Source organism: Cardiocondyla obscurior, linkage group LG28 (assembly GCF_019399895.1).
Source record: "Cardiocondyla obscurior isolate alpha-2009 linkage group LG28, Cobs3.1, whole genome shotgun sequence".
NCBI classification, from domain to species: domain Eukaryota; kingdom Metazoa; phylum Arthropoda; class Insecta; order Hymenoptera; family Formicidae; genus Cardiocondyla; species Cardiocondyla obscurior.
This window is the reverse complement of record NC_091891.1, coordinates 1276618-1303511: the sequence shown is the minus strand read 5'-3', so window position 1 is coordinate 1303511 and position 26894 is coordinate 1276618. Positions and strand designations below refer to the sequence as shown.

Below are 26894 nucleotides of genomic sequence, written 5' to 3'. Positions count from 1 at the left end.
ACAAATTAAATTTTACAAGGTTAGCATGGATTTTATTGTAATAACACGATAAACTGTACATAGCACTAATTCGAGAGTGATATTAATATTTTTTTTTCTTAAAGGTGAATAATCTAGGAATCCGTTTTCATCAATTCTTTGTTTTTTCGATGTTTACATTAAAAATAATTGCAAAAATTAATTAACGATGGATAATAATTGAATTTAATTTCAGACAAAATTGACATTAACCGCAAGTCTGAGCGCTTTTCAATGTTGATTCCTCATCAGGCTCCTCGCCGATCTCGAAACGCGCAAAGTCAACAATCTCAGCATGTGACTCTGCCAGTAACTGCTGCACAGAGAGACTAGGATCGAGCAGAAATTCCTGATAGATCATGCATTGCTCCTCGTCCGTGTTAGAGTGCGGCTCGTCCACCTGTGGGTTTCCAATCTTTTGTGGATCCATGCCTGTTAAAAGAAAATTATCGTAATACTGTTTTTTCTCTTCTCTTAATCCAATACAAGTATTTTCAGAAAAAAAAACCTACCAATGATGTGCTGGCAGAGCTGTGTACCTAGCATGTTATCGTTTTCCTTGCATTTGATGGCCACAAGGGCGCCGTATTTGCCAAAGGACACGGGTATGGGGTTCATCGGCGCCGGATGTGTGCAGCCGAACAGCGTCACGTTCGGTGATTGTACGCTAATTGCGAGAGCGCGCCTTACGCTGATATTCTCGCCTACCGTGCCAATTATCAGGGCGGAATGATCACTTACAGGTTTGCCATCTGCTGCCACCAGGTCTTTCAGGATGTCCGTATGAAAGACCGTCCGTTGTACTTCGCTTTGAATCTTCTGGGATTTTGCATGATTCAATACCGCAGAGATTACGGTTTCGGCAAGGTTATGAAACTTCTTATTCCGTGCCACAAAATCTGTCTCACAGTTAATCTCAACCAGTGCTGCATGATGGCCATCCACTGTTACTGTAATCAGACCTTGGCTGGTATTGCGACCCTTCAGTTTGGCTGCTTGAGTCCAGCCGTATTGTTGCGCTTGTTCTCTCAGCCATGTCTCTGCCTGGAGCAAGGAACAACTAAGAGATTCTGTCATAAGTCAATTGTAACTGCAAAGTACACGCCTAGGCGGTCATAGAGGTGCTTTTCACCTTATCCACGTCGTTCTCGTGCAGCTCGAGGGCTTTCTTGCAGTTTGCAAAAGTGTAGCCGGTCTTCTTCCGAAGTTTGGCCAGCAGAGATTTGTTTGTTGCCTGCCAGAGCCCTGCCAGATTGTTTGTGTGAATCAATCGGAATATCTTTGCCGGGATCATCTAGAAGATACATCATGTCAAATTCTGAGTTACTGTAATTAACTTACAAGATTAATGTTGGTTTAAGTAAAATTTTTATTTCGTAGCTCGTAATTGATTCTGTTTAATAAGAAATGTACAACACAAAAGAGAAAATGTTGCGTGAAGCAAAATCAGGCTAAGAATTCTCGCTGAAATCGCGAAAGCATATTATTAAGCTCCGTGCGTCGATCTCGAGTTACCGTGGCAATCAGAACGCAGGTGATTCCTGGAACATAACCTTAAAAAGGAAACTAAAAGCGAGATTATTTTTCGCCGAAGGAATGGAGAAGAAAGAAACTACGAGAATTTCGCCGAGATTCACAGGATTCGCTAATTCAAATCGATTGGTTACGTTGCCTAGATACTGTTACCGTGGGGTGCAGTTTGCAAATTTTTATACGCGCCCGAATAACACGTGGATGACTTTTAGCAAACGCGAGTCCGTGATTAGACGATTAATCGCGCGAGACGTTGGCGTGTGAAGATTCGAAGGAAATCAAACCGTTTTCGCGATTTTCGAGTTGCATCGCGGTAATAAAAAGACGCAAAGCACTTACCGTGTTTGGAGGTTAGAGGACAGTCCAGTACAGTAACCATCAAAAAGTGTTTTCCGTACCCTGTTAATCTTAACTTCGACAATTTCATGCAGATAAATTATTTAATCAAAATATTGTATTATGTATTTTGCATGACATAATCATTATAATTATGAATAGGTAAATACATTTTTATTTTATTATCGTATTATATTTTAATATAATTATGCTCGAATTAATATTAATAGTATGTATTAAATAGATATATGTAAATTTTACATAAAAATTTTGACGATAGATTTTTTGTTAATTGAGGTTAATTAGTTTTACAAACAAGGAAAACGTGTGTTTTATTTTGCAATGATAAAAAATAAATAAAACTGTTCGGATTTTAATAAACTGTTATTGCTGTTATGTATTTTTCAGAGATTAATAGTCAGAATTACGATTAGACATGAAACGTTCTCGCTTGCAAGAGAAAACGAAGGAACGAAAATGCGAGATCGAGGATACAGTTCGAATTCCAAAGGTCCTCGATGCAAAAGTGGAACCGCTGTTTTCTTTACCGTCGGACTTGATGAGCTCTAAAACATATAAAAGAAAGGGTGAGACACTAATCAAAAAAATGGAAAAGGTGCAAAAATTTCGTGGTGTGTCTCACACTGCGAAACGTCTTCGCGAGGAGAAGTTTCGCAGGTAAAAAAAAAATATAAACATAACCTTAGCAGCACATACATTGGTCAAGATTGACCATGTTCGAATTAATATTTAATCGTATATGTATACAGGATGGACCGTTAGATTGTATTAATTAAAATGGATTGTGTATAGCCAAAATAGACTTTTCTAATTTACTTAACGACAAAGTTAATAATTAAAAAAATAATTTTTTTTTAATAAAATTATAAATGCATAAATAATTAAAATAAAAAAAAAGAATAATTATTGAATTGCTTCGAAAAAAATTCGAACTCTTAAATAAATCTCTTTGTTGCTAGATTTATGGTGAGTTTAATAGTGAAACCGGAACTTCCGGAAATGGACGCGGATCTGATCGACGACATGGACATCAATAGATATTATTATTATATTTGCAACGGGGTCGATACGATTCACACAGTGAGCATCGAGGACGTTTTTGTCGAGGCGATACTCGATCTGGTTCCAAGCACTTTGCGCGATAAATTTCCTGATTTCGCCAAAGAATTGATTCTTGAGATCAAGGAGGACTTTATGAAGAACATGAAAAAAGCCATCGTGGAGTTCGCGCTCACGAATCCTTTCGAGGAACACTTTTTAAAGGTTAGCCATAAAAGAAAAAAATTATAAATATTTTTTTACAGCAAAGTCACATTATTTATTTTACTTTATAACATAAGATTTATTCGTATTATTGTTTTAATCATTGGTATATAAATTAATTTACGAAATCAAATAGGCGTCGAAGTGTTCGTTATCGGGAATTTAATTCGATATGGATTGCAGTTTTATGCGATTCGCGAGGACGAGCGACACATTCAGTTGGACTCGAGAAAACACATGGAGCATTGTTACGAAATTTTGCACGCCGACCTGTATTTGATAAATCCATGCATGCGAATGACTCTGGAACAGTGGATTCGCGACTACAGGTATCGTGGTTCTATAATTACGAATGCTTGATTTGCGTTATTGTTCTGAGCATTTTAGCGAGCAACGTCGATCCTTTCAGTCAATTTCGGCTGATCGATTTGAAGCACGTCACCGCGCACGAGGAAAGCTGGGAGTTAACACATTTTTACACCTTAATCACTCATGAAATTGCCGCCAACCGACGAATTCTAAGAAAGTCTTGGTACAGCGGAATTCAGGAAATATTTCTCGTGGTAACGTTCCAAAGTAAAGAATAATGACGCTAATAAAAGGCGTCGCGTTAGAAAGAAGAATCAGATAAAGTAACAATTTATTTCGCACGAGTCTTATTTCTTATTCTATTAGTTTTTATTCTCCGCTAATCGAGGCTTTTGCAAACTTTCTTCCATTTATTTTTATACATTTTTTTTTTTCGCACAATTTAATTAAAATTAAAGTGTTATTGAAGAATTTGTATCTATTTTCTCCGTTTATTAGTCCGCGTTTACTTCGTTTATTATTCGTATAATAAATCTATTTAGATAAGTGTTTCTCGCTTCTCTCCCTCAATTTCATATATCATTGCATTCGTTGCAGAATAACAGGAAAAAGATGGTGCCCAGCCCGCTGCGACGCAAACAGTTCAAACGGTTCTTCGATTGCACCGCCAAGCTGATGGAGTCGCAACTTTTAAAGGCCTGCAAGCGTTCTCTGCGGGATTTCGTTAATTACGTCACGAGCGCCAAGGTGAATATACGTATTCGAAGCTTACCGTGATCGATCGACGTGAAATCATTTTCAGACAAGGAAACACGCGTTTCCTTCTTCGGTTTATCCATGCTGTCGCGCGCTTTATTGAAACGCTCCGGGATACAATTTCCATCAATTTTTGCTTATCGAGTGCTCTCCAAGGTCGGCCTGCTTCGTTTACCTTGAGCCTTTATCTCACCCACGTAACTCTCATGGCACGGCCATCATGTCGAAGCTTTGAGACTAAACAGTAGACAATAGCTCGCGAACATTACGAGCTGCCTGTCTTCGTTTATTGTAGCTTGCAAAGTGGTCGAACATATAATGCATTAATATTTCTTATGTTCTTTTACAGTCGAGAGTCTGCCGCTTTAAGATCAGTATCACCGTGATCTCCAAGGAGCTCGCTTTTCAGCCGTCCTTCGATAAATTTAAGAAATCACTTTGTGACATTCTCGAGGCGATATGCGACGCCGTGAGGAATTTCGAACGATTGGAGACGCAGCTTTATCTCGATTGGGCGGGACCACCGAAATTTCTCAAGGTTTTGCATCACGTAAAATTGAATAGGAATAAAGCTCGCTTTTCCTAGACAATTTAAATCACTATCGACACGTATTAAAAAATAATAAAACAATTGTTAGTAATTTTAATTGTATTACGGTGCACGTAATTGTATTTTTTATGTAACAACTGATAAAGTATTCATTTCTTAAAGTATTATTACAAACAGCTCTGTGCGCTTCGCAGCCGCAGATATCGCAACCCATCGTGGAGCAGCTCAAGAGACAGATAAATCAGCTGATCGATCTCGAGAAAATAATCCCGGAGCGGACGATGGCAGAATTGAGAAAGTGCTTATCGATTTATTGTCGTAGACGGCCGTGATAAATCGCTTGATAACGTAATTCCGCTATTTCTTTTTTTCTTTTTCGCAGATACGAGCACCTCTATAACGACGAAGAGCTTGGCCGGACGGAGGCGTTCTTGCTGAACGAGAAGCTGGCGCTCGGGGAGTATGGGAAGAAAATTAAACTCTATTACGATCTCGCTGGAAGAATACCGATCGAGATCGAGAGGACGGTCTTCGCAGGATTCTTCGAAGTTTCTCACGCGCCCTTCGTCGAGGCCGTGGTCGAGAATGTAGAACGCTTCAAGGGACTTCTAATTCAACGCCTAGTCGATCGATATCAGAATACGACGAAGAAGTAAATGTTAAATATATGTGTCTCACGTATTTGAGATTTTTGATAAAGTACTAAAAATTTTCTTTGATTTTTGGCTCTTTCGCGATTTGTCATTATTAGTCAGTTTGCAATTAGACTATGTTAGTAAATTTGAAGCCACATTAAGCTTCGAAATTACTCGCATGTTTTTAATTAACTTCGGAATTACTCTGCATATAGTTAATTTCGGTCTCGCCGACAGTTCTTTATCTCGAAGTGTTATATATCGAGTTCAATTCTCTCAAACTAAACTGTATTCAGTGTCATAGCGGAATATGAAGCTATATCCGAGCGAGTCCTGACCCCGCCTCCCAATACCGCGGCTCTGATGGAACTCATCAAGTTCGTCCGAACTACCAGTGACGTCACTCTAAAGAACCTGGAGCTCAAGTTGCTGGACGTGATCGGGCACGTTATGTTTCTGTCGGATTACTGGTTGCTAACAGAGAGCGAGATAAGTAACAACAGCGTGGCCTTTCAATGGTATCATAGAATGCCCCAGATCTTCGAGGACAACCGGCTGATTGTTGAGAACAAGACGCAGGAGTACCAGGATGCGCTGAAAGGTTGACGACCCGGAGTATCGAAATACTAGTTTTGATCTCGGGAATAATCTTGATTAATTCAATTAATTATATTATATTTATTGATTAAAAGCTCGAATTTTTGTATAAAAGCAAATTTATTTATTGAAAAAATTTTATGTGTGGATTGTTTTTGCATTTTTCATACATTGATTTTAACATCATTACTGCACCGCATTAAACATTTTCAAAAAGTAAAGTTTTGTCTTTACAGTTAGATATCAGAAATTCGTAGAAGAATTGGATTCGTACGTGAAACAAGTAGAAGAAATACAGTATTGGGGCGACATCGATGAAGTGTATCGTTACCAGCGCAGAGCGCAGAATTTGGATAACCGATTAATTGCAGCGATGGAGAAGATCGATAAGTTTAATGAGGAGGAAGTTGCTTTTGGTTGGGAGATCACGCAATATCCTCTGCGTAAACGGATTGCTGATCGTTTACAGCCTTTTAAGAAGCTCTTTGACAGCATCTGCGAATATTTGACTAAATACGACAAATGGATAAACAGTACGATCGGCACTTATAATCCTGAAGACATCGACAACGACGTAGGAACGTATTACAGGTAATATGCGTTTAAGAGATTATAAAAAAATCGTGAGATAAAATATTGCAATAAAAATTAAAATAAAAAATAATGTGCAGAAGGTTTGGTGTTTTTCAGCTTATTCGAACATTGATTTGATGTTTCTTAATATAATGACATGTTTATTATACATGAGACGTAAAATAAAAAAATCTTGATAAAAGAGAAAAATAAAAATAATGATTAGGAAACTTTATTATAATTTTATTTTTTCTTTACAATGATTGAGATGTAATTGTTACGATTAATTAATTTTGGTAAATAGTTCTGTATCGTGATATTGAGATATTATTGTCACATTGCACGCTTTGTGTTTTTGATAATGAAATCTGTTTCAGGACGATCTACAAGTTGGAGAAAGCGTTCCAAGAACCAGACGTGCGTAAACTGGCAGCTGCGGTTCGTGAAAGAATTGAGGAATTTAAAGATCGGATCCCAGTGGTGATGACTTTGGGCAATCCGGGGATGAAAGTGCGACATTGGGAGCAAGTATCGATGATCGCGGGCATTCCCGTCAAATTCGACGCCGATCTGACGTTGGGTAAAGTTATGGCTTTAGGTCTGGATGCTTATATCGTTCAGTTTGAGAGTGTCTCTGAAGCCGCCACGAAGGAAGACACTCTGGAGAAGGGTATGGATAAGATGCAACGGGACTGGAGCGGTCTTACCTTTACGGTAAATCCTTACAAGGACACCGGCACTTATGTCATTGCTGGCGTAGACGAGATACAACTTTTGCTGGATGATCACATCACAAAGGCGATAACCATTAAAAATTCGCCTTACATCAAACCTTTCGAGGCTCGAATAATGTGAGTTTAATTGCAAAACTTTGGCGATATTTAATTATGCGTATTAAATGTGATTTTGCTATCACATGCAAGTAACGTGCATAATTAATTTCGTGTTTTATTTCTAAAAAATCATTATTTAATTTAAAATTTTTTTATGTTGCTTGATATGTTTCAGTAAATGGGAGAAGACGTTGCGCTTACTGGAAGACATTCTAGATCAGTGGCTGAAAGTGCAGGGTACATGGATGTACTTGGAGCCAATCTTCACCTCACCGGATATCCAACAACAGATGCCAGAAGAAGGAAGAAAGTTTGCGCAAGTTGACAAAATATGGCGAGACATCATGAAGAATGTTTACAACGAGCCACACGTTCTTGCTATAGTTGAGATCGAAAAGATGCTGGAACGACTGAAGAAAAGTTTCGGACTGCTAGAACTAATTCAAAAAGGTCTGAACGAATACTTGGAGAGGAAGAGACTCTTCTTCCCTAGATTCTTCTTTCTTTCCAATGACGAACTACTGGAGATTCTCTCCGAGACAAAAGATCCCACACGGTGAGTTGCGTATAACAAATCAATTTAAAATATAAAAAAAACAAATAATATATATTTATTTAATAGTTATTTTTTTATTTTATTATACTGAAAAAATACATTTATTATTTATTTATTAAGATATTTAACTTTAAGAACTTTCCAAAAATAAAACTATTTTTTATTGAATAAAATAATTCATTAGTGTGCAGCCGCACTTGAAAAAATGCTTCGAAGGCATAGCTCGACTGAAATTTAACGAAGACCTTGAAGTGCTGGCAATGCGATCTATGGAGGGCGAAGAGGTTGCTATTTTAGAAATCATATCCACTTCCATGGCGAGAGGACAAGTTGAGAAGTGGTTGATCGAGCTCGAGGCGGAAATGCGAAAGAGCGTACGTCACATGGTGCACCAAGCGATTCTGGCGTACCACACGAAGGCGAGAACAGTCTGGGTTCTCGAGTGGCCTGGTCAAACTGTTCTCTGCGTAGATCAGACGTATTGGACGCAACAAGTCGAGGAAGCCATGCTGAAGGGAGTGACCGGTTTAAAGAATTACCTGGATCAATGCCAAGAGGAATTAAACGATATTATTCTGCTGATCAGGGGAATTCTTTCGAAGCAGAATCGCATCACCTTGGGTAAGTAATTAAACGATGATGACCATAGTACTTTTAAAATTATTTAAAGTATCTTCTTATATTAATTGAAATTTTTTTTTACGTTTTTTTTTTTTTCTAGAGGCATTAGTTACTTTAGACGTTCATAGCAAGGACGTTCTCGCGGAGTTGTATAAGGAACGAGTGGTAAAAAATACCGACTTCAGATGGCTGTGCCAACTCAGATATTATTGGCTGGTACGATTTTAATTAATATTAGGATTTAATAAAAATACGAATTTAATTAAAATTCTGAAATCTTTCGGAATATATAATTCTAATTTATCTCTTATTGATTATTATTTTAAATTTACAATTATGTTTTGCTGGAGCAGGAAAATAATATGTGGGCATACATGATCAACTCGTACATACGTTACGGTTGCGAGTACCTTGGAAATACATCTCGCTTGGTAATCACTCCTTTAACGGATCGATGCTATCGCACCCTTTTCGGCGCTTTAAGCCTTCATCTGGGCGGCGCGCCCGAGGGACCGGCTGGTACTGGTAAAACAGAGACTACGAAAGATTTGGCGAAGGCTGTAGCGAAGCAATGCGTCGTTTTCAATTGCTCCGAGGGCCTCGACTATATCGCCCTGGGTAAGTTCTTTAAAGGCCTCGCTTCGTGCGGTGCCTGGTCCTGCTTCGACGAGTTTAATCGGATTGACTTGGAGGTCCTGTCGGTCGTCGCACAGCAGATTCTGACGATCCAGTGCGCGATCAATGCCGGCACTGAGAAAATAACTTTTGAAGGTACGGAGATCAGTCTCGACCACACCTGTGCTATATTCATTACCATGAATCCGGGTTACGCCGGTAGAACCGAGCTGCCGGACAATCTCAAGGCCCTCTTTCGCCCGGTGGCGATGATGGTGCCTGATTATGCTCTGATCGCAGAGAATACTTTGTACTCTTACGGCTTCTACAACGGCAGACCGTTGGCCGTGAAAATAGTTACTGCTTATAAACTCTGTTCGGAGCAGCTCAGCAGTCAGCATCATTATGATTACGGCATGAGGGCGGTTAAATCTGTGCTAATCGCCGCCGGCAATCTGAAACTTCGCTATCCTAACGAATCCGAGGACATTTTGATGCTAAGGAGTATTCTAGATGTCAATTTGCCGAAGTTTCTCGTTCACGATTTACCGCTTTTTGAGGGTATGTATTTAAAAAGTTTTTAAAATTTTACATATTTGTTACTGTTATTAAAATAAACAAAATATTTTTTAACAAGAAATAAAAGAGGAAAATAATTTGTTTAATTTTATATTACATTTTAATATTGCAATAAAAATAGTTGAAAATATCGAAAAAATATACTGTGAAAAATTTAATAAATAGTTATAAACTTATTTTTTTAATATCAGGGATAGCTTCGGATTTGTTTCCCGGCGTCGTACTACCAACACCGGATTACACGCACATAAATGCGTGCGCGCGGGATGCGTGCGTTGCGGCAAATCTGCAGTGCACGGATCATTTCTTAGAAAAGATCCAGCAGATTTACGAGATGATGATCGTTCGCCACGGCTTCATGATCGTTGGATTGCCGTTCGGCGGCAAAACCTCAGCTTATAGAATGCTGGCGGATTGCCTTGGCCTCTTGGAAGATCGGAAGCTGATGGACGAACATCGGGTCGAGATCACAGTTATCAATCCCAAGGCCATCACAATGGGCCAATTGTATGGGCAATTCGATCCCGCGTCGCATGAGTGGAGCGACGGTGTCTTGGCGGTGGCCTACCGTGCTTTCGCCACTTCCGATAATCCGAACCGGAAATGGCTGGTCTTTGACGGTCCGGTGGACGCAATTTGGATCGAGAACATGAACACTGTACTTGATGATAACAAGAAGCTCTGCCTCACGTCTGGAGAGATCATCCAGCTCGCACCTACGACAAACTTGATTTTCGAGCCTATGGATCTGGAAGTAATCCGAAATTTCGTAACTTTATAAATATAACGTAAACTTTAGATATTATTTCGGGTTGCTTAATATTTTTTTTTTATATTATGGTAACGCATATAATTTTTTTTAATTATGTCATTTATCAGCAACAGCATGAAAATTTGGATTGTTCACGCACGTATAACACTTTAGAACATCTTTCTTATCAGGTGGCGTCACCAGCTACAGTGTCACGGTGTGGTATGATCTATATGGAGCCTGTGAGTCTCGGTTGGACGCCACTTTTGATATCATGGCTGAATACATTACCGCTCAGTTTCACCGAGGAAATTAAGAGCCATTTGAAAGACATGTATCTACGCTTTTGCCCGTCACTGTTGCATCTGATTCGTCGTTGCGGCGCAAAGGTACGCTCGTCATTAAAAGCTGACTTCTTCCGAAATTCGATTTTATTTCCAATTCGTCTCTCTAGAATTATGCGTAATGTTGCGGAATATATATTGCCGGGAAAAGAATGAACGAATAAACTTCGCGTATTGCACATCTCAGTAAACTTTTCTCATTTCCGTCGGAAATTACGCGTTCTCGCGGTCTTTCTGCCCGCAGGAAATGATAACGATGCCGGATGCTAATCTAACGCGCTCGGTTATGTACCTGTACGACTGTTTCCTGGACGATTTTCGCGACGAGAAGTACGTGAGCGGGCTCTCCGATTTGGATATGAGAGCACAAGTAGAAGTGAGTTTAAATAATAATACGTAAATTAAAAAAAACTATTAAGCCATTTTTTAAATAATGCAGTTTTTTAATTATATTTAATTTTAAATTGTGAATTTTTTTTTTATTAAGTACGTAGCTTATATATTTTATTAATTTTATTAATAGTAATTAACATTACATAAAAGTATTAGGTTTGATTTTTGTAAAAAAATATGTTCTTTGATGCGTAGGGCTGTTTCTTTTTCTCGTGCATCTGGGCGATGGGTGTCACGCTGATGGTCAACTATCGCGAGTGGTTTAGCATTCTCTTTAGAGCATTGGCGGAACGCGAATTTCCGCAGGAAGTACGCCAACGCTTCGGCATATCGCCGGAAATTGGCGACTTGAAGAAACCTTACTTAGTTTCTCTGCCGACCGCCGGTTCGGTCTTCGATTATAAGTACATCAAGGAGGGCAGAGGCGAGTGGAGACTCTGGCTAGAAGATTTGAAGGACGTTCCATCGATCCCCAGGGACATGCCGGTGAATCAAATTATTGTCTCTACAGTAGAGACCGTTCGATATTTCCACCTTTTCTGGTATCTCATCCGTCATCACAAGCCTGTCCTTTTGGTTGGGCCAACGGGAACTGGAAAGTCCGTTTACATCATGGAGTTCTTGCTAAAAAGGAACAATCCCGAGATCTTCAAGCCGCTCTTTGTGATATTCTCGGCGCAGACTACTGCCAATCAGACGCAGGATATTATCATGAGCAAGCTAGACCGAAGAAAAAAAGGTTTGCTAATTGATAGCCTGTTTTGTTGGACGTGAAATATAAATAAATCACAAATTATTAACATAATAATTATTAGCATCGTAGTCAAGTTTAAAAACTGTTTTGCACTATGAATTTCTATAGCCTTGTGGAAGATCGTCATAGAGTCATTTTGTAAAGAGCACTTTAAAGTATGAGATTAAAATCTTGTTAAGTTTTCTCTTTGGAAGAAAGAAAGTTGTGTCCAACTTTGCTCAAGGGTATTTTAAAAAAGTCTTTAAGCTTTTAAGAGATCTTGTACGAAGTTAAAAAACAATTTTTTTCAGTTTTGTGTGTGATTTCGAAGCCGAAGTTTTTTTCGCTAAGTCTGCACGATCAACTTAGAAATGTTCTTGAAACGCTATTTAAAGAAACTTGGCGGGTTATAAAATTATCAACTTTAAGGCAAAGGGATTGATAGTACTTTAAAAATTATTATAATTACTATTAAGTTACATTTTTAATTTTATTTTATTATCATGATTTAAATTGTTTTATTGAAAAATGCATTTTATTATTATTAATATTTAATAATTATTTTTAAGGTTTATATGGTGCGCCGCTCGGTCAACACTGGGTAGTTTTCGTCGATGATTTGTCGATGCCACAAAAAGAAGAATACGGGGCGCAACCTCCGATCGAGCTGCTGCGCCAGTGGCTCGACCACGGAACCTGGTATGACCGAAAAGAGATAGTGCCGATTAGACTTGTGGACGTCCAGTTGATGTGCGCGATGAGTCCACCCGCAAGCGGACGTGACATCACGCCGAGGTTCAAACGGCACTTCGTCACCCTGGCGATTTCAGAGTTCGATGACAACGTGTTGTCCACCATATTCGGCAGAATCATCGTCTGGCACTTTGCCACCCGAGATTTTCCGACGTTCTTCGCGCCGTTCATCGACCACTTGGTCCACGCCACTCTAGACGTGTATAAAGAGACTAGGAAAAGCCTGCTGCCGACTCCTGCAAAATCTCATTATCTGTTCAATCTACGAGATTTTTCGCGAGTCATTCAAGGCGTACTGCTCTCTACTCCCGAAACCATCACTGACTTGGTACCGAATTGAGTATTAAAATGAAAATTATTTAAAGACATTTATAATTCAATATTTAATTTGAAAAAGAAAACAATTATAATTTTTTAAAAACTAATTTTATTTATTATCTTTATTTTGTGGCAAATAAAACAAAGCAATTTGTATTTATTGAATTTTTAAGATGAGTATGAAACGTTTGTGGGTCCACGAGGTACTTCGAGTTTATGGGGATCGACTAGTCGATGAGGCCGACAGCAGGTGGCTGGTGCAGCAAATCCGGAAGACTATAAAAGAACGCATGAATGACGATATGGACCGCCTTTTCCAGGATCTCCAGGATGAGCCCGGCGCAAAAATAACGGAGGTGAATCTGCGAAATCTCATTTATTGCGACTTTCACAATCCGATCGCCGAGCAGAAATTTTACACGGAGATCGAAGATTGGGATGCACTCGCCGAAGTAGTAGAAGAGTACCTCACGGAGTACAACAATATTTCGAAGACACCTATGGATCTTGTACTCTTCAGGTATGTTTTTATCGAAAGTTTTAAATGCGTTTTGAAAAAACAATAAAAATATTAAAACTACAGAGCAAAGATGAATTAATTAATTGAATTAATAATTATATAAATATTAGATTCGCGATAGAACATCTCTCGAAAATTTGTCGAGTGATGATGCAATCGCGCAACCACGCTCTTCTGGTTGGCATGGGCGGCTCCGGTCGACAATCCCTGACGAAGCTGGCGGCCCACATATCCGACTACGAGCTCTTTCAGGTTCAGATTTCCCAGCAGTACGGCATGTACGAATGGCACGAGGACCTGAAGAACATCTTGCGGAAGAGCGCTGCAAGCGACCTGCACACAGTCTTTCTCTTTATGGACACGCAAATCAAGGAAGAGACCTTTCTTGAAGACATCAGTAACCTTCTCAACTCCGGCGAAGTGCCGAATCTTTTCGCGGCGGATGAGAAATCCGAGATCTGCGAAAAAATGCGAATTATTGATCGGCAGAGGGACAGGTATATCTCGCATGAATATCTCCGTCAGATAAGTTTTCGATTAATTATTAATAACATTAATAGGTTGCCTGCGACGCGGTTCAATTGCATATAATATTTATTAAATTTACACAATAAGAACGGAATTTGATCAATTAATAATTACATTGCAGTTTACCGTAACATAATATATTGCAGAAATGCTTTTGATCACATAATGTAATTTATAAAAAACGCAATCTTTTTATTCTGACTTTAGTGTTATTATAATTATCTTTTTTTTATCACAAAATTTCCAAATGTATCGTAAATAGATTTAATTTATTGATAAAAATATCAATAGAAAAAGGTCGACGACGTAATATCTTTCAGTTTTAATTAGCTGATTAAAATAAAATAATACGGAATAATAAGACATTTTTTCAAACTATTTAGATCCATTCAGACGGACGGAAGCCCGGTTGCACTTTTCAACTTCTTTGTACAGACGGTGCGCGAGCACCTGCACATCGTGGTGACGATGTCGCCGATCGGCGACGGGTTTCGCACTCGAATTCGCACGTTTCCCGCGTTAGTGAACTGCTGTACGATCGACTGGCTGCAACCCTGGCCTGAGGACGCTCTGCTCGCGGTCGCTACGCAGTTTTTGAGCGACATCGACTTGCCGAACGACGAGCGTTACGCCTGCATCGCAATGTGCCAGTATTTCCACACGTCCACGCAAGAGCTGACGAAGGATTTCCTGCAACAGCTAAATCGTTATAATTATGTCACGCCGACGTCATATTTGGAACTCATTAATACGTTCAAGGATCTACTGGATCGGAAGCGAAGGGAAGTGCTACAAGGTAAAAAAAGATACGAAGCTGGTCTCGGCAGGCTGGACAGCACACGCAAAGAAGTAAGTAGGATGCAAACAACCTTGGTGGCCCTTCAACCGAAGTTACTGGTGGCCGCGAAAGATGTGGAGGCCATGTTTCTGGATGTGCAGCGGCAGAGCGAAGAAGCTAGCGAGATTGAGCAAGTCGTTCAGAAAGACGAGGAAGCTGCTATGGTGAGTTCGAACGTTGCAAATATATTTAACATTTAAGTTATCGAATTCATGACTATTATATGTATTTTTATTTTATATTTTGCATAAATTTACGACTTTATAATGTATCCAAAATTGATTATTACGTTTTTTTTTATTATAATCTTATTAATCTCATTACTTTTCAAGTTTGTTTCCGAATTAATTTAGCTTTGCTTTTAAAATATGATAATAATAATAATTAATTTTGTGTTGAATAATTTGAACATAAATAAGCATGAGAAATTTAATGTTGAATTATAACTACGAGTTGTACGGTTAGATTGTCGCTGCAGAAGCCAAAGAGATTCGCGTTGAATGCGACGCAAATCTTCAGGAAGTGATGCCGATACTTGACGCAGCGAATGCTGCTTTGAACACCTTAACTCCACAGGACATCCAAATTGTCAAATCCATGAAACGTCCGCCGGCTGGAGTACGATTAGTCATGGAAGCGATTTGCATACTAAAGGTATATTAAATAATTACGGAATAAATAATATGTATATACTATATATATAAGCGTGACTTGCTCGTTGATAGAAATAGAAAATTAATATTAAATTTATTTAGTTTCCAGCTTGCATGAATAATGATATGTAAATATTAATTAGTGCATAAAATACGTATTTATGTAGCATCTAATCAAATGGTGAAGTTAGGTTATTAATGTTAAACAAAATACTTGAAGTGACATAATGACATGTAAATTTATAATATATACATATTATAATATATAATTTAAATATATTCAATAATTACATATACACGTTAATATTATATACTAAAACTTGTTTTAAATCAAATTTGATTTTTGTTTGTTTAAACATCTCTTTAATAATGATACAGGACGTGAAGCCAGAAAAAGTGCAGGGTCCGGAGGGTACGGTGGACGATTACTGGAAGGCGTCGCTTCGTATTCTGGGTGACATGCGGTTTTTAGAATCGCTGCTAAATTTCGACAAAGACAACATTTCCGAGCACATTATGATCAAGATTCGCACGACGATTCTAACGAATCCGAACTTTGATCCGGAACGAATCAGGCAGGTGTCGACTGCTTGCGAAGGTCTTTGTCGCTGGGTTTTTGCCTTATCAGAGTACGATAAGGTCGCTAAAGTGGTGGCGCCGAAGAGACAAGCTCTGGCGAAAGCTGAGGCCAATTATTCTGCGGCAATGGAACAATTGGCACTGAAAAGAAACCAGTTGCAAGATGTGCGAGAGAGATTGGCTCGACTGGAAACTCTACTGGCTCAACGAAGGGCCGAGTATCAAACGATGACTGACGAGGTGAAGGATTGTGAGGAGAAGCTGAGGAGAGCCGAGGAGTTGATCGGGGGTCTCGGTGGAGAGTACACCAGATGGTCTGAGACAGCCAAGTAATGACTAATAACTCAATAATTTTAATTTTATTTTAGTTTTATTTATTAATTTGAAATAATGTTCTACATGAAATTTTATGATAACTAACAGGTTGCTCGGAGAAAATTATCACAAATTAACGGGCGACATCCTGATCAGCTCCGGCGTGGTGGCTTATCTTGGTGTCTTTACAACGCAGTATCGACAGCGGCAGATAGAGAACTGGGTAGAGTTCTGCACTAATTTGAAAGTTGTCTGCACCCAGGATTTCCAGCTTACGCAGGTGCTGGGCGACCCGGTGCTCATCCGCAGTTGGAACATATTCGGCTTGCCGAGCGACTTGTTTTCTGTCGACAATGCTATAATCATTACAAACTCGCGTCGTTGGCCGCTTATGATCGATCCGCAGGGTCAGGCAAACAAGTGGGTGAAGAATATGGAAAAAGAGTTGAATTTACATGTCGTCAGACTGACCCAACCGGATTACATGAGAATCCTGGAGAATGCCGTGCAGTTTGGACAGCCGGTGCTGCTAGAGAATATCAGTGAGGAGTTAGACGCGGCCTTGGAACCGTTGCTAATGAAGCAGACTTTTAGATCTGGTGGTGCATTGTGTATTAGAATTGGCGATAGCATCATCGAGTATTCTGATAAATTTCGGTAAGTTATTTGAATTTTATGCATTTCACATCTGACACGATATAAGCGTAATTAATTATGTCTTTATATTTTTTTTTATAACGCTTTACAATAAATTTTTAATTATAACAAATTTGTTGAACAAAAATGTAAATGATGTAAATCATTTTTATTAATTTTGTGAGTTTAATATTTATTAATTTAAGGAATTTTTTATTTTCTTAGATTTTACATTACTACGAAATTGCGAAATCCACACTATTTGCCGGAAGTAGTGGTAAAGGTGACGCTATTGAACTTTATGATCACTCCGATCGGTCTGGACGATCAGCTTTTGGGGATAGTCGTTGCGAAAGAAAGACCCGAGCTCGAATCTGAGAAAAATCAGCTAATAGTTCAAGGAGCAGCTAACAAAAAGTATAATAAATAAATTGTTTTATTCTTTCTTAATTTCTATTTTTTTTACTTTTCATGTAAGTTTTGTAGAGCTTTGACACAATTCGCAATTCAGAATTATCGTTGCTCCGTCGGGTGATATTTCGTTTTTCCGCAGAATGTTAAAGGAGATAGAAAATAAGATTCTGGAAGTGTTATCCGCGTCCAAGGAGAACATTCTTGAAGACGAAACCGCTATTGCCGTGTTGAGTTCATCGAAAAGTCTGGCTAACGAGATTCAAACTAAACAAACTGCTGCTGAAATTACCGAGAAGTCGATCGACGCGGCGAGATTGCAGTACACGCCGATTGCAGTCTATAGTACCGTTCTCTTCTTCACGATTGGTGAGTAAAAACGTCAATCAAACAAACATTTAATTTGTAAGCAAGTCGTTTAATTTAAATCAATTTGATTCTCTTAAAAGTTGTTAAAATAAAATGTGTCGAAAGGTAATATAAGAATAACTTTAAATTTTATAAACTCACGGAAAAGACGAAGAGACTCTTAACCCGAGTAGAAATTGATTTCCACCGTTTCCTAATAATTAGCTAGCCAATTCGTGGTTCATCTCGTGGCTGTGTAGCAAAACTGTCCAGCACCGAGCTAGAAAAGCTAGATATCTAAACGTTTTTCGCCGCGTACTACTAATTTACTACGCGTCTTGACCTATCTAACGCGCGCTCGACTGCCCAGACTGTTGGTCGCCGGGCCCGCTGACCGCCGCGGTAGTGTGAATACGTGCGTGTGTTTACATCGGCCGGTCAGTCTTCGCGCTCCAAGTTCGCAAGGTGGAGGAATCGCGGGCGGCGGGCGGCGAGAACCGGTTTGCCTGGCGAATTCGGCGAATTCGGCAATCGAGCGAGCTTTGCGTAATATTAGCACACAACAGTAAACAAGTACGCGTCGAAAAACGTTTAGATATCTATGTATTTAGATGCATGGTCTGCGCTGGACAGTGACTAAGCGATCGGTACTAGACAGATTTTGTTTTTTTATTTTTTAAATAATAACTTTATTTTTTTGAAGATAGTCATATATTTAATCTGCGCGATCTAACCTCTAGCTGCAAAATCAGATTCGCTAGATAAATTTTCACTCGGGAATGTTTCATATAATATAACTTATCATTTTTTGAAACTTAATTATAATATTTATTTATTTGTAAAATTTATATAGTAAACAAAAAATTATAAATTTTATAAGAAAAATATGTATTTTTAACGTACTTAAAATCGTGCGATAATAATTTTCGTTAATCTTTTTCACAGCTATGCTGGCGAATATTGATCCGATGTATCAGTACTCCCTCGTCTGGTTCGTCAATCTCTTCAAGAATACGATCGACAATACGCCACCAGTGGAGGACATAAAACAGCGTTTGAAGGATCTCACCAGGTGCTTCACCTATTCCCTGTATGTCAATATATGTCGTTCGCTCTTCGAGAAGGACAAGCTACTGTTTTCGCTTTTACTGTCCGTGAACTTGCTGAGCAAGCAGGGCCAACTCTCCATGGCACAGTGGATGTACCTGCTGACCGGCGGCGTCGGCCTAGAGAATCCCTTTACCAATCCCACCGAATGGCTGCCGGCGAGATCTTGGGATGAGCTTTGCCGATTAGACAACGTACCGGGATTCACGGTAAGTTTCTCGGCACATAAATCGACAATATCTTCGTCGATACAAGCGCCGCGCGTTTTTTATAAAAATGCATTAAAATTCTTTACATAAGTCAATAAAAATTCTTTGTGACAATAACACATTATGCAGCTTAACGGAATTTTAAAAATCAGTATTGATTTAATTACGGAATTTTATTAGAACGCATAATTTAGTTTATTGCAATAAGATCGATTTCTTTTTGTGTCTTATCATTCAGGGAATAAGAGAGTCATATACAAAAAATGTCGACAAGTGGAAGACAATATTTGATCACAAGGAACCTCACACTTCGACCTTTCCCGCTCCTTGGGATAAATTGAGCAGCTTCGAAAAGATGCTGGTGCTTCGTTGCATACGTCCCGACAAGATAGTACCGGCGGCACAATTATTCGTTGAAGGTAAAGTTATTAAAAAAGAAAAGAGGCCACCAAAATTTAAGAATAGATCGACCCGGAGACGAAGGACACGGGGAATCTAGAACAGGCCATACATTTCGAGCGAAAGGGCGAAATTAAATTCTTTGTGACAATAGGAAGTAGATCCATCCACATATAACATTATCCTTTCATATCTTTTTTTTTCTATGTAATAAAAAAAAACTCAATTGTATAGCTAAAAAATTTGCGAGCTGAAACTATTAGTTGTAATTTTGTTTGTCTAATTTTTTTTTTTATCGCCCGATAGAACAATTAGGACATCAGTACATCGTGCCGCCACTTTTCGATCTGGCGGCCTCTTTTGCGGACTCGCACTCTTGCATCCCGCTAATATTCGTCCTGACACCCGGGGCGGATCCTATGGCGATCTTATTGAAATTCGCCGACGATCAGGGCTTTGGTGCCAGCAGGCTGTTCTCCTTGTCCCTGGGCCAAGGTCAGGGCGTTATCGCCAAAGGTCTTATCGACGAGGGTGTGAAGAACGGTACCTGGGTGGTGTTGCAGAATTGTCACGTTGCCAAAACTTTTATGGTCACTCTGGAAAAAGTAACTTTTCTCATAAATCTACCGCACGACTAAAAAGATTAGTGCCAGAACTATCAGAACAATCAAAATAAGTGATTCATAATTTTTTTTTTTTTTGTATCAAAGTTATCTTGTTACACAATTTTCTGCAATTTTTATTCTAATACGATATAACATTTATTATAATTTTTTGCGACTTCTAGCTCTTGAATTTTAATGAGTTGAATTAAACAGTTGTCAGAGAATGTATTTTTATCGTGTAGTTTTTTGACTTCTTAACGCGGTTGCTTTTATTTTACGTGTAATTACTATCTTATTATTTTTATTTTATTATCTTTAGATATGCGAGAGCTTCACAAAGGAAACGGTGCACCCCGACTTCCGGCTGTGGCTGACGAGTTATCCGGTCGAGCACTTTCCGGTCAGCGTTCTGCAGAACGGCGTAAAAATGACGAACGAGCCTCCTAAAGGACTGCGCGCAAATATTTTGCGGTCTTTCCACCAGGTATGCGGCTTCTCGTTTTGTGCAAATCAAAGAGACAGACAAGGAACCGACTCTAAGAGATTCGCTTGAATTGCGCGACAGGACCCGATATGTGACCCCGATTTCTTCGACAAATCGAAGCAGCAACTGATCTTCAAGCAGCTGCTCTTCTCGCTATGCTTCTTTCATGGCATTGTACAGGAGCGACGGAAGTTCGGGCCGATCGGTTGGAACAATCAGTACGAGTTCAACGAAACGGATTTACGTATCAGCGCGCTACAACTCAAAATTTTGCTCGATCAGTACGACGATGTACAGTTCACCGCATTGAAATATCTGACCGGTACCCGAATCAAATTCCACATGTAACTGAAACTTTCACGTAAAAGATAGAAATTTAAAAATTAATATAACGGATAATGATTGTCGATATTTTTAATTAAACTCGGAATTGAGTTGAAAAATTAATGAACGTTAATAATGAAATTTCGTACAGAAATAACATTTTAAAAATTATAAAAAAGAAAAAATTAATTTTATATAAAATGTATTATATATACATTCTTCGTTTTTATATTATATTGCAGATTATATTTAATTAATTAACGTTTTGGAAATGATGAATTAAAAATAGAGCGTAAGAACAAATATTTTAACCATTGACAAGCTACGGTAAGCAACAAGTTTTCGCCGGAGCTTTTTAACTCTTTTCTTTTTTTTTTTTTTTTTTTTTTTTTTCTTAAGGCGAATGCAATTACGGCGGTCGCGTGACCGACGAGTGGGACCGACGAACCCTGAACACGATCTTGACGCGATTCTATCACGAGGACGTGATCGTGGTTGATCGAAAATATCTGTTCGATCCCAGCGGCCTTTATTACGTACCGCCAGTCAGCGACTACAGTCAATTCTTGGACTACGTGAGAGAATTGCCGATGACCACCACACCCAGCGTCTTCGGCATGCACGAGAACGCCGACATCATCAAAGATCAGCAAGAGAGCTACTTGATGCTGTCTTCTGTTCTGACCACTCAGGTACTAAATCGAACATCGAGAATGTTACAGTATTATTTAATTGTAAAAATTAATGTTTTTACCTTTTATAAAATAATATAGCTGCACAATAAAACGCTGATAAATTTGAATCAGATATTTAAAGTAACGAGAAAAAAGATTTCTTGGAAACCACAGTAAAATTAACGTCATAATAAAGCAGCGTTATTAAAATTTATGTCGTTCTTTAATTTAAGTTGAACACAATTTATTCAGTTGTCAGAGGTAACAGAATTAAAATAACGTAGTGCAATAGTCGCGTCAAAAGTTTACGAGCGCGCCGCATTAAGAAAGTCTTCTGATTTTTGTCAGGACGTCGGCGAGGCGAAAGTGGACGCCGGAAAATCACCCGACGAGACCGTCTACGGCGTCGCGTCCGACATTCTGTCGAGGCTGCCGCGGGACTACGATCTGGTAGCCGCTTTGGACAGGTATCCCACGTTATACGAGCAAAGTATGAACACTGTGTTGGTCCAGGAGATGGGTAGATTCAATAAACTCCTGCAGACCATTCGGAGCAGCCTCGTGAATATCCAAAAGGCGATCAAAGGTAAAGAACATAGCCGAGAAAAAACTTTTATGCTTTGTTAGTGTTTTACAGTTCTTCTGAATTTTACTTGTACTTTCCTAGGACTTGTGATAATGAGCCCTGACCTTGAAGAGGTCTACTCGTCGATTATTATCGGTAAAATACCCAAAATGTGGATGAAGAACTCTTACCCTTCGCTGAAGCCGCTCGGCAGCTACATATATGATTTTTTGAAGAGGCTGAACTTTCTTCAGGTAAAATAAAGAAAAAATATTACATTTTAAATTATAATTTCGAAATTATAGCTTTTTGATCGAGTTACATTAATGGTCTTGATTAATTTGACAACGTGACTTTTGCAGAAATTTATTTAAATGAAAATTATTACTTCGTTAGGTTAATAAAATTGTTGGCGTTATATTTTATGACAAACTTGAGTTTCAAATTATTTTAATAACTACACAGTAATTAAACTGGCTTTCCTGTAGGCTTGGTACACGGAAGGACCTCCCACATCGTTCTGGATTTCCGGATTCTACTTCACGCAAGCGTTTCTCACCGGTGCCCGTCAAAATTACGCAAGAAAGTACTCTATTCCCATCGATTTACTAGTTTACGACTTTGTTCCTTTGAAAGAGACGGTTTTCGAGAAGCCGCCGGTCGACGGAGTATACATTCACGGGTTATTTCTTGACGGAGCTCGCTTTAACATGACTACAATGAAGCTCGACGAATCCCTCCCGAAGATCCTTTACGACACCGTGCCTTACGTAAGTCAACACGGAGCGGAGTTCAATCTTTTCCGCCAAGCTCGATGCTCCCCGAGTGTTGTTCAAATAATTCAGAAATTCCTTTGTAGAAGCTTTCTACGAAAGATTTCTTGGAGCTTACCCAAAAGTGCAACGTGCCTCTTTCGGCCATTCGCATTTTTAATCGAGCGTCAAAATTTTTAATGTTAGACTCTGTGTGCGCCAGTTTCTCAAAAGAAATGTGACTCGTGCTTTTTAGATTTGGCTGACACCGGTGACGAAGGACCAGGTGCAGGATAGGGACACCTACACGTGCCCTGTGTACAAGACTAGCGAACGAAGGGGCGTGCTGTCAACCACCGGTCATTCAACCAATTTCGTCATCGCGATTTGGCTGCCGACGTCGCGTCCACCGGAGCACTGGATCCTACGTGGCACCGCCATGCTATGCCAGCTGTCGGAATAATATAGAATTTACCTCCCTCTAGACGGGTTAATCATCGGCATTTTAACAAGCTTGCTATTAAGAAGGTACGTCGCTGAATAATTATTCACTTACATGTCTCGAATCTTTATCGGAGAATATTTAGTGATATCTCTCTTTAAAAAATAAATTTATTTCAAAAGATTTGAATTGTGACGATCAACTTCTCGGCGATGTTAAATTCCTTATTTTTTGGGAGAAAATAATATATGCAAGTTGCTTTCGTGATATTTTTAAGCGTTTAATGAATGCAGAACACGCATTCCGCTTCGTAATAAGCGTATATTCATTTATTTTAAATAACGTACAACACTTAAAGTACAGTTTCAAATGTCGACCGTAAGTATTATCTAAATATCTAAAATTCCGGATACTAAATTGGCTTTTAAATTCAAGAACTTGCATAAAAGATAGCGACGCTAGCCGACTTGCACAAGACAGTTCATAAACAGTGGCAGTTCTATTACCCACGGTACGAGGAAAAAAATAAAAAGAAAAGAAAGAAATATCTACGAAAGCAGGAGATTCGAGCGGGAGCTTGAAAAGCGGCTGAATGCTCGTTAATTAAAAATCTCACCAAAATTCTCGTCGATCTCCTTTCGCGTCGTCGTGGCGGGCACCATTTTCGCCGGCTCTTCTCCTCGTGTTATTCCGCGCGTCGTGTTGCACAGTTGCCGGTATTTATTATGTGGAATATGGCGCTTTCGGGGGTGGGACAGTGAGCGCGATCGGGGAAAGCGGAAGGGCGAGAGGGGTTGAACCGCCACAGGGGTGGCGGAGCGGCTACAGCGGCTTGCTTGGCGGCACCCTGTCTACCCGGACCGAGATCGCCGGAGGCTCGTTGCCTAGCGACCTCGTATTGATCTCATCCCGTACCTGCCGTCTCCACCCCCTCGTCACAGCGAGCATCCCCGTGTGTCTCCCTTCATCTCCCTCTTTCTCTCCCTCCCTCCCTCTGTGTTGTGTTTCTCTTGCGATTATTACGCAAAACGTATTTCTCATTGTACAATTTTACATCTCACGCGCGATGTTCCTCGGTGTCGTGCGTGTTCTGCGAACCAGGCCGAAAGTTTCCTCGCGAAGAGGTGCGAAATTATTTCTCTTCTCAAGGGTGTTTCCTCTGCTTTCTCTTTTACGCGCGCTTCTCCTCCTCCTTCTCGTCACTCGATCTGAAACTTTTGCGTCTTTCTTGTTAGCTTCCGTGAAGCTTTCTTGGCCAGATGTTCTCTACTATTTAAACGAGCCTATCCGTTCACGTTCGTCGGATTTTGTCTGTAATTCGTAGACGAGAGAGATCGATTAATTTCCGTAACTGTGCGTAAGCAAATGCATTTATTCTGTAATTATTTTCCAGCTAAATTTGCTCAAATTTGTTAATTTTTATCCGCAAGCCTATCGTTCTGCTTCGTCCTGTTTGTGGTTGTTCTTTTCTTTTCCCTTCCTTCTTGTTCTGTTTATTTTCTATCGTAGTATCCTTAATTTCTCATCCCTTCGCTTGCGAAGTACCATCATTCGAATTAAGCCGTGACTCGAGCCATGAAGAAAATATGTGATTATACCCGATGCAATTTCATAAAGTGCACTCTGCTCCCTCTCAATCTCTCTCACTCTCGCCCTCCATCCCGCGTAGAATTTCTTTCGCTTCGCGATATCTCATAGATCCGAAGTCCAATTAAGTCAACTGCGAGCGAGCGCGGGCCGTTTCTTTCGAAGCACGCAATAACGGGCTTCAATTATCTTAGATTTTTATATTTAGTCGATCTATTACCACGTGCAATTACTACATATACATTAATATGTTACATATCACGTGTAAAACAATTTATTTTTATCACTTATTTTGATTCTTCCATCCGTTTTTTAAATATATTACTTGATAATCTTTCAATGTTCAATTTGTCATTTTAATAATGAGATTAAAAAGAAAAAAAAATAGCAAAGATCGCACTAATAAACTATTACGATTGGGATCGGTTGCGGTAGCCTAAGAACACGTCGCTTGAATGGATGTCAGGCTCCTGATACAAGCCGCGGAGGGTTGCGGAGGGTGAAAACTCACGAGCCTCCTCCCTCCTTCTTCCCTGAGTTTCGCGTGCATGAATCCTCTTCGCACCCACCCTTTACCTACAGTTTGCCGTCAGGCTATCTTCCTATTGGCAAAGTGACCTTCATCTGAATTTCTTTGTTGCGCCTACGCTACGCAGGGTCGATGGGGCGAAATTTACGACGGGGCGCGGACGGTGATACGAGGTACGCGCGGGACGAAGGGATCTCTGCCAGAAATGGCGGCCTTTTACTTTTGCCTTCGACGATTGAGAAAGCCGAGGAACGGTGACTTTAACAAATCACGGAGATGGAATTGCTGCTGGTCGTCAGCTGATTTAATAAATTAAGCTGCGACCGAGTAATTGGGTGATCCCTTTTTTGCCTGAGAACCTCGCTATCTTCGGCGTTCTCCATTTTCAAGTCCCGTTGTTTTCATTATCATCGAGTATCGTTGGCATTCAGCTTGCCTTCGTGTTGCTGGGGATTACGAGGCTCGCAACAGGTGGCAAAATAATTATCATTACCGAAAGTTCGCGAGATACTCGCGCATACAACTTCTTGCGTGGAAAGTTTGCGGTATCTCACGCATAATTGATATCCACAATCGCCGAAACAGGTTGAGAAAACTTTCTGAAGCGACAATGCTTGCGCAGTTTATATTCAAAAATGTAGAAAAAAAAGAGGGATTATCTAGCGCGATTATATTGTTTCTTTCTCGTATCATAATGTAGAGTAAAGCGAAAGAACGTAAGTATAAAGGATCATGACATTAGGTTTCATATAACGATCAATCTTTCTGTCACTTAGCTAGTTCCTCAAGTCTTTGTCAAGAAAAACAGCAAGGGAATATGCACAAAGCTGAAAGTTTTATTAAGATAAATAGGTGCATTAGCAAACGAAAATTGAATGATATGTTTCGAATTAAGTTATGGTGCTTGGAAATATTTTTAATATTTTAATTTTTAACAACGATTGAAGTTAATATAAAATATTTTATTAAAATTTTGATAAAATAGTTTTGCAATAAATTGATGTATAAAAATTATCTGAAATTTAATTACAATAAACTAAGTAATGTGAATAAAAGAGTAATGAAAAAGATAATTTAAAATTGTAAAAATTATGTTTGCAGGATTTTTAAGGAAGTAAGGATGCCACAAATAAATTGTTTTGTAGGTACATATTTTATTTTTCACATATCAATACTTTATATAATATTTTACATTATAATTTGTAAAAAAAACTAGAATATCCTTATGGTATAATACTCTCTATCTTGTATAATATGAAATATTTACCTAAACATAATAATCAAGATGCTTTTTAATTGAAA

General features: G+C 39.2%; 2 protein-coding genes across 3 annotated transcripts; one reads left to right on the top strand and one right to left on the bottom strand.

Annotated features, from left to right (window-relative positions):
* Positions 1-5: 5 nt before the first annotated feature.
* Mefts (elongation factor Ts, mitochondrial) lies at positions 6-1973 on the bottom strand. Of its 2 annotated transcripts, none has more exons than XM_070673510.1 (4): positions 1891-1973; positions 1151-1312; positions 531-1062; positions 6-450 (listed from the first exon to the last, which is right to left on the bottom strand). In XM_070673510.1, the coding sequence occupies exons 2-4, from the start codon at positions 1310-1312 to the stop codon at positions 227-229; spliced, it is 918 nt and encodes a 305-aa protein (XP_070529611.1). In that variant the 5' UTR covers positions 1891-1973; the 3' UTR covers positions 6-226. The 2 variants fall into 2 exon arrangements, with proteins under 2 accessions (XP_070529611.1, XP_070529612.1); XM_070673511.1 differs by lacking the exon at positions 1891-1973 and adding an exon at positions 1534-1779.
* Positions 1973-26894, top strand: Dhc36c (Dynein heavy chain at 36C). The gene is made up of 39 exons (XM_070673509.1): positions 1973-2049; positions 2296-2565; positions 2868-3171; positions 3355-3500; positions 3581-3734; positions 4078-4227; positions 4586-4774; positions 4981-5084; positions 5169-5438; positions 5718-6022; positions 6255-6609; positions 6969-7442; positions 7600-7980; positions 8165-8601; positions 8702-8817; positions 8955-9777; positions 9987-10549; positions 10738-10935; positions 11135-11266; positions 11479-12022; positions 12586-13097; positions 13261-13607; positions 13718-14104; positions 14519-15137; positions 15439-15627; positions 16005-16534; positions 16629-17177; positions 17382-17573; positions 17710-17936; positions 18861-19231; positions 19470-19650; positions 19937-20235; positions 20555-20719; positions 20801-21041; positions 21443-21735; positions 22066-22303; positions 22385-22536; positions 22771-23052; positions 23291-26894. The coding sequence occupies exons 2-39, from the start codon at positions 2324-2326 to the stop codon at positions 23495-23497; spliced, it is 11868 nt and encodes a 3955-aa protein (XP_070529610.1). The 5' UTR covers positions 1973-2049; positions 2296-2323; the 3' UTR covers positions 23498-26894.

Coding starts and splice junctions, on each gene's coding strand:
- Dhc36c (XM_070673509.1), top strand. CDS start 2,324: ATGAAACGTTCTCGCTTGCAAGAGAAAACGAAGGAACGAAAATGCGAG. Junction 8,602..8,701: donor GCAGAATCGCATCACCTTGG/GTAAGTAATTAA, acceptor TTTTTTTTCTAG/AGGCATTAGTTACTTTAGAC. Junction 17,178..17,381: donor GAGTATTCTGATAAATTTCG/GTAAGTTATTTG, acceptor TTATTTTCTTAG/ATTTTACATTACTACGAAAT.
- Mefts (XM_070673510.1), bottom strand. CDS start 1,312: ATGATCCCGGCAAAGATATTCCGATTGATTCACACAAACAATCTGGCA. Junction 1,063..1,150: donor ACGAGAACGACGTGGATAAG/GTGAAAAGCACC, acceptor TCCTTGCTCCAG/GCAGAGACATGGCTGAGAGA. Junction 451..530: donor GCTCTGCCAGCACATCATTG/GTAGGTTTTTTT, acceptor TTCTTTTAACAG/GCATGGATCCACAAAAGATT.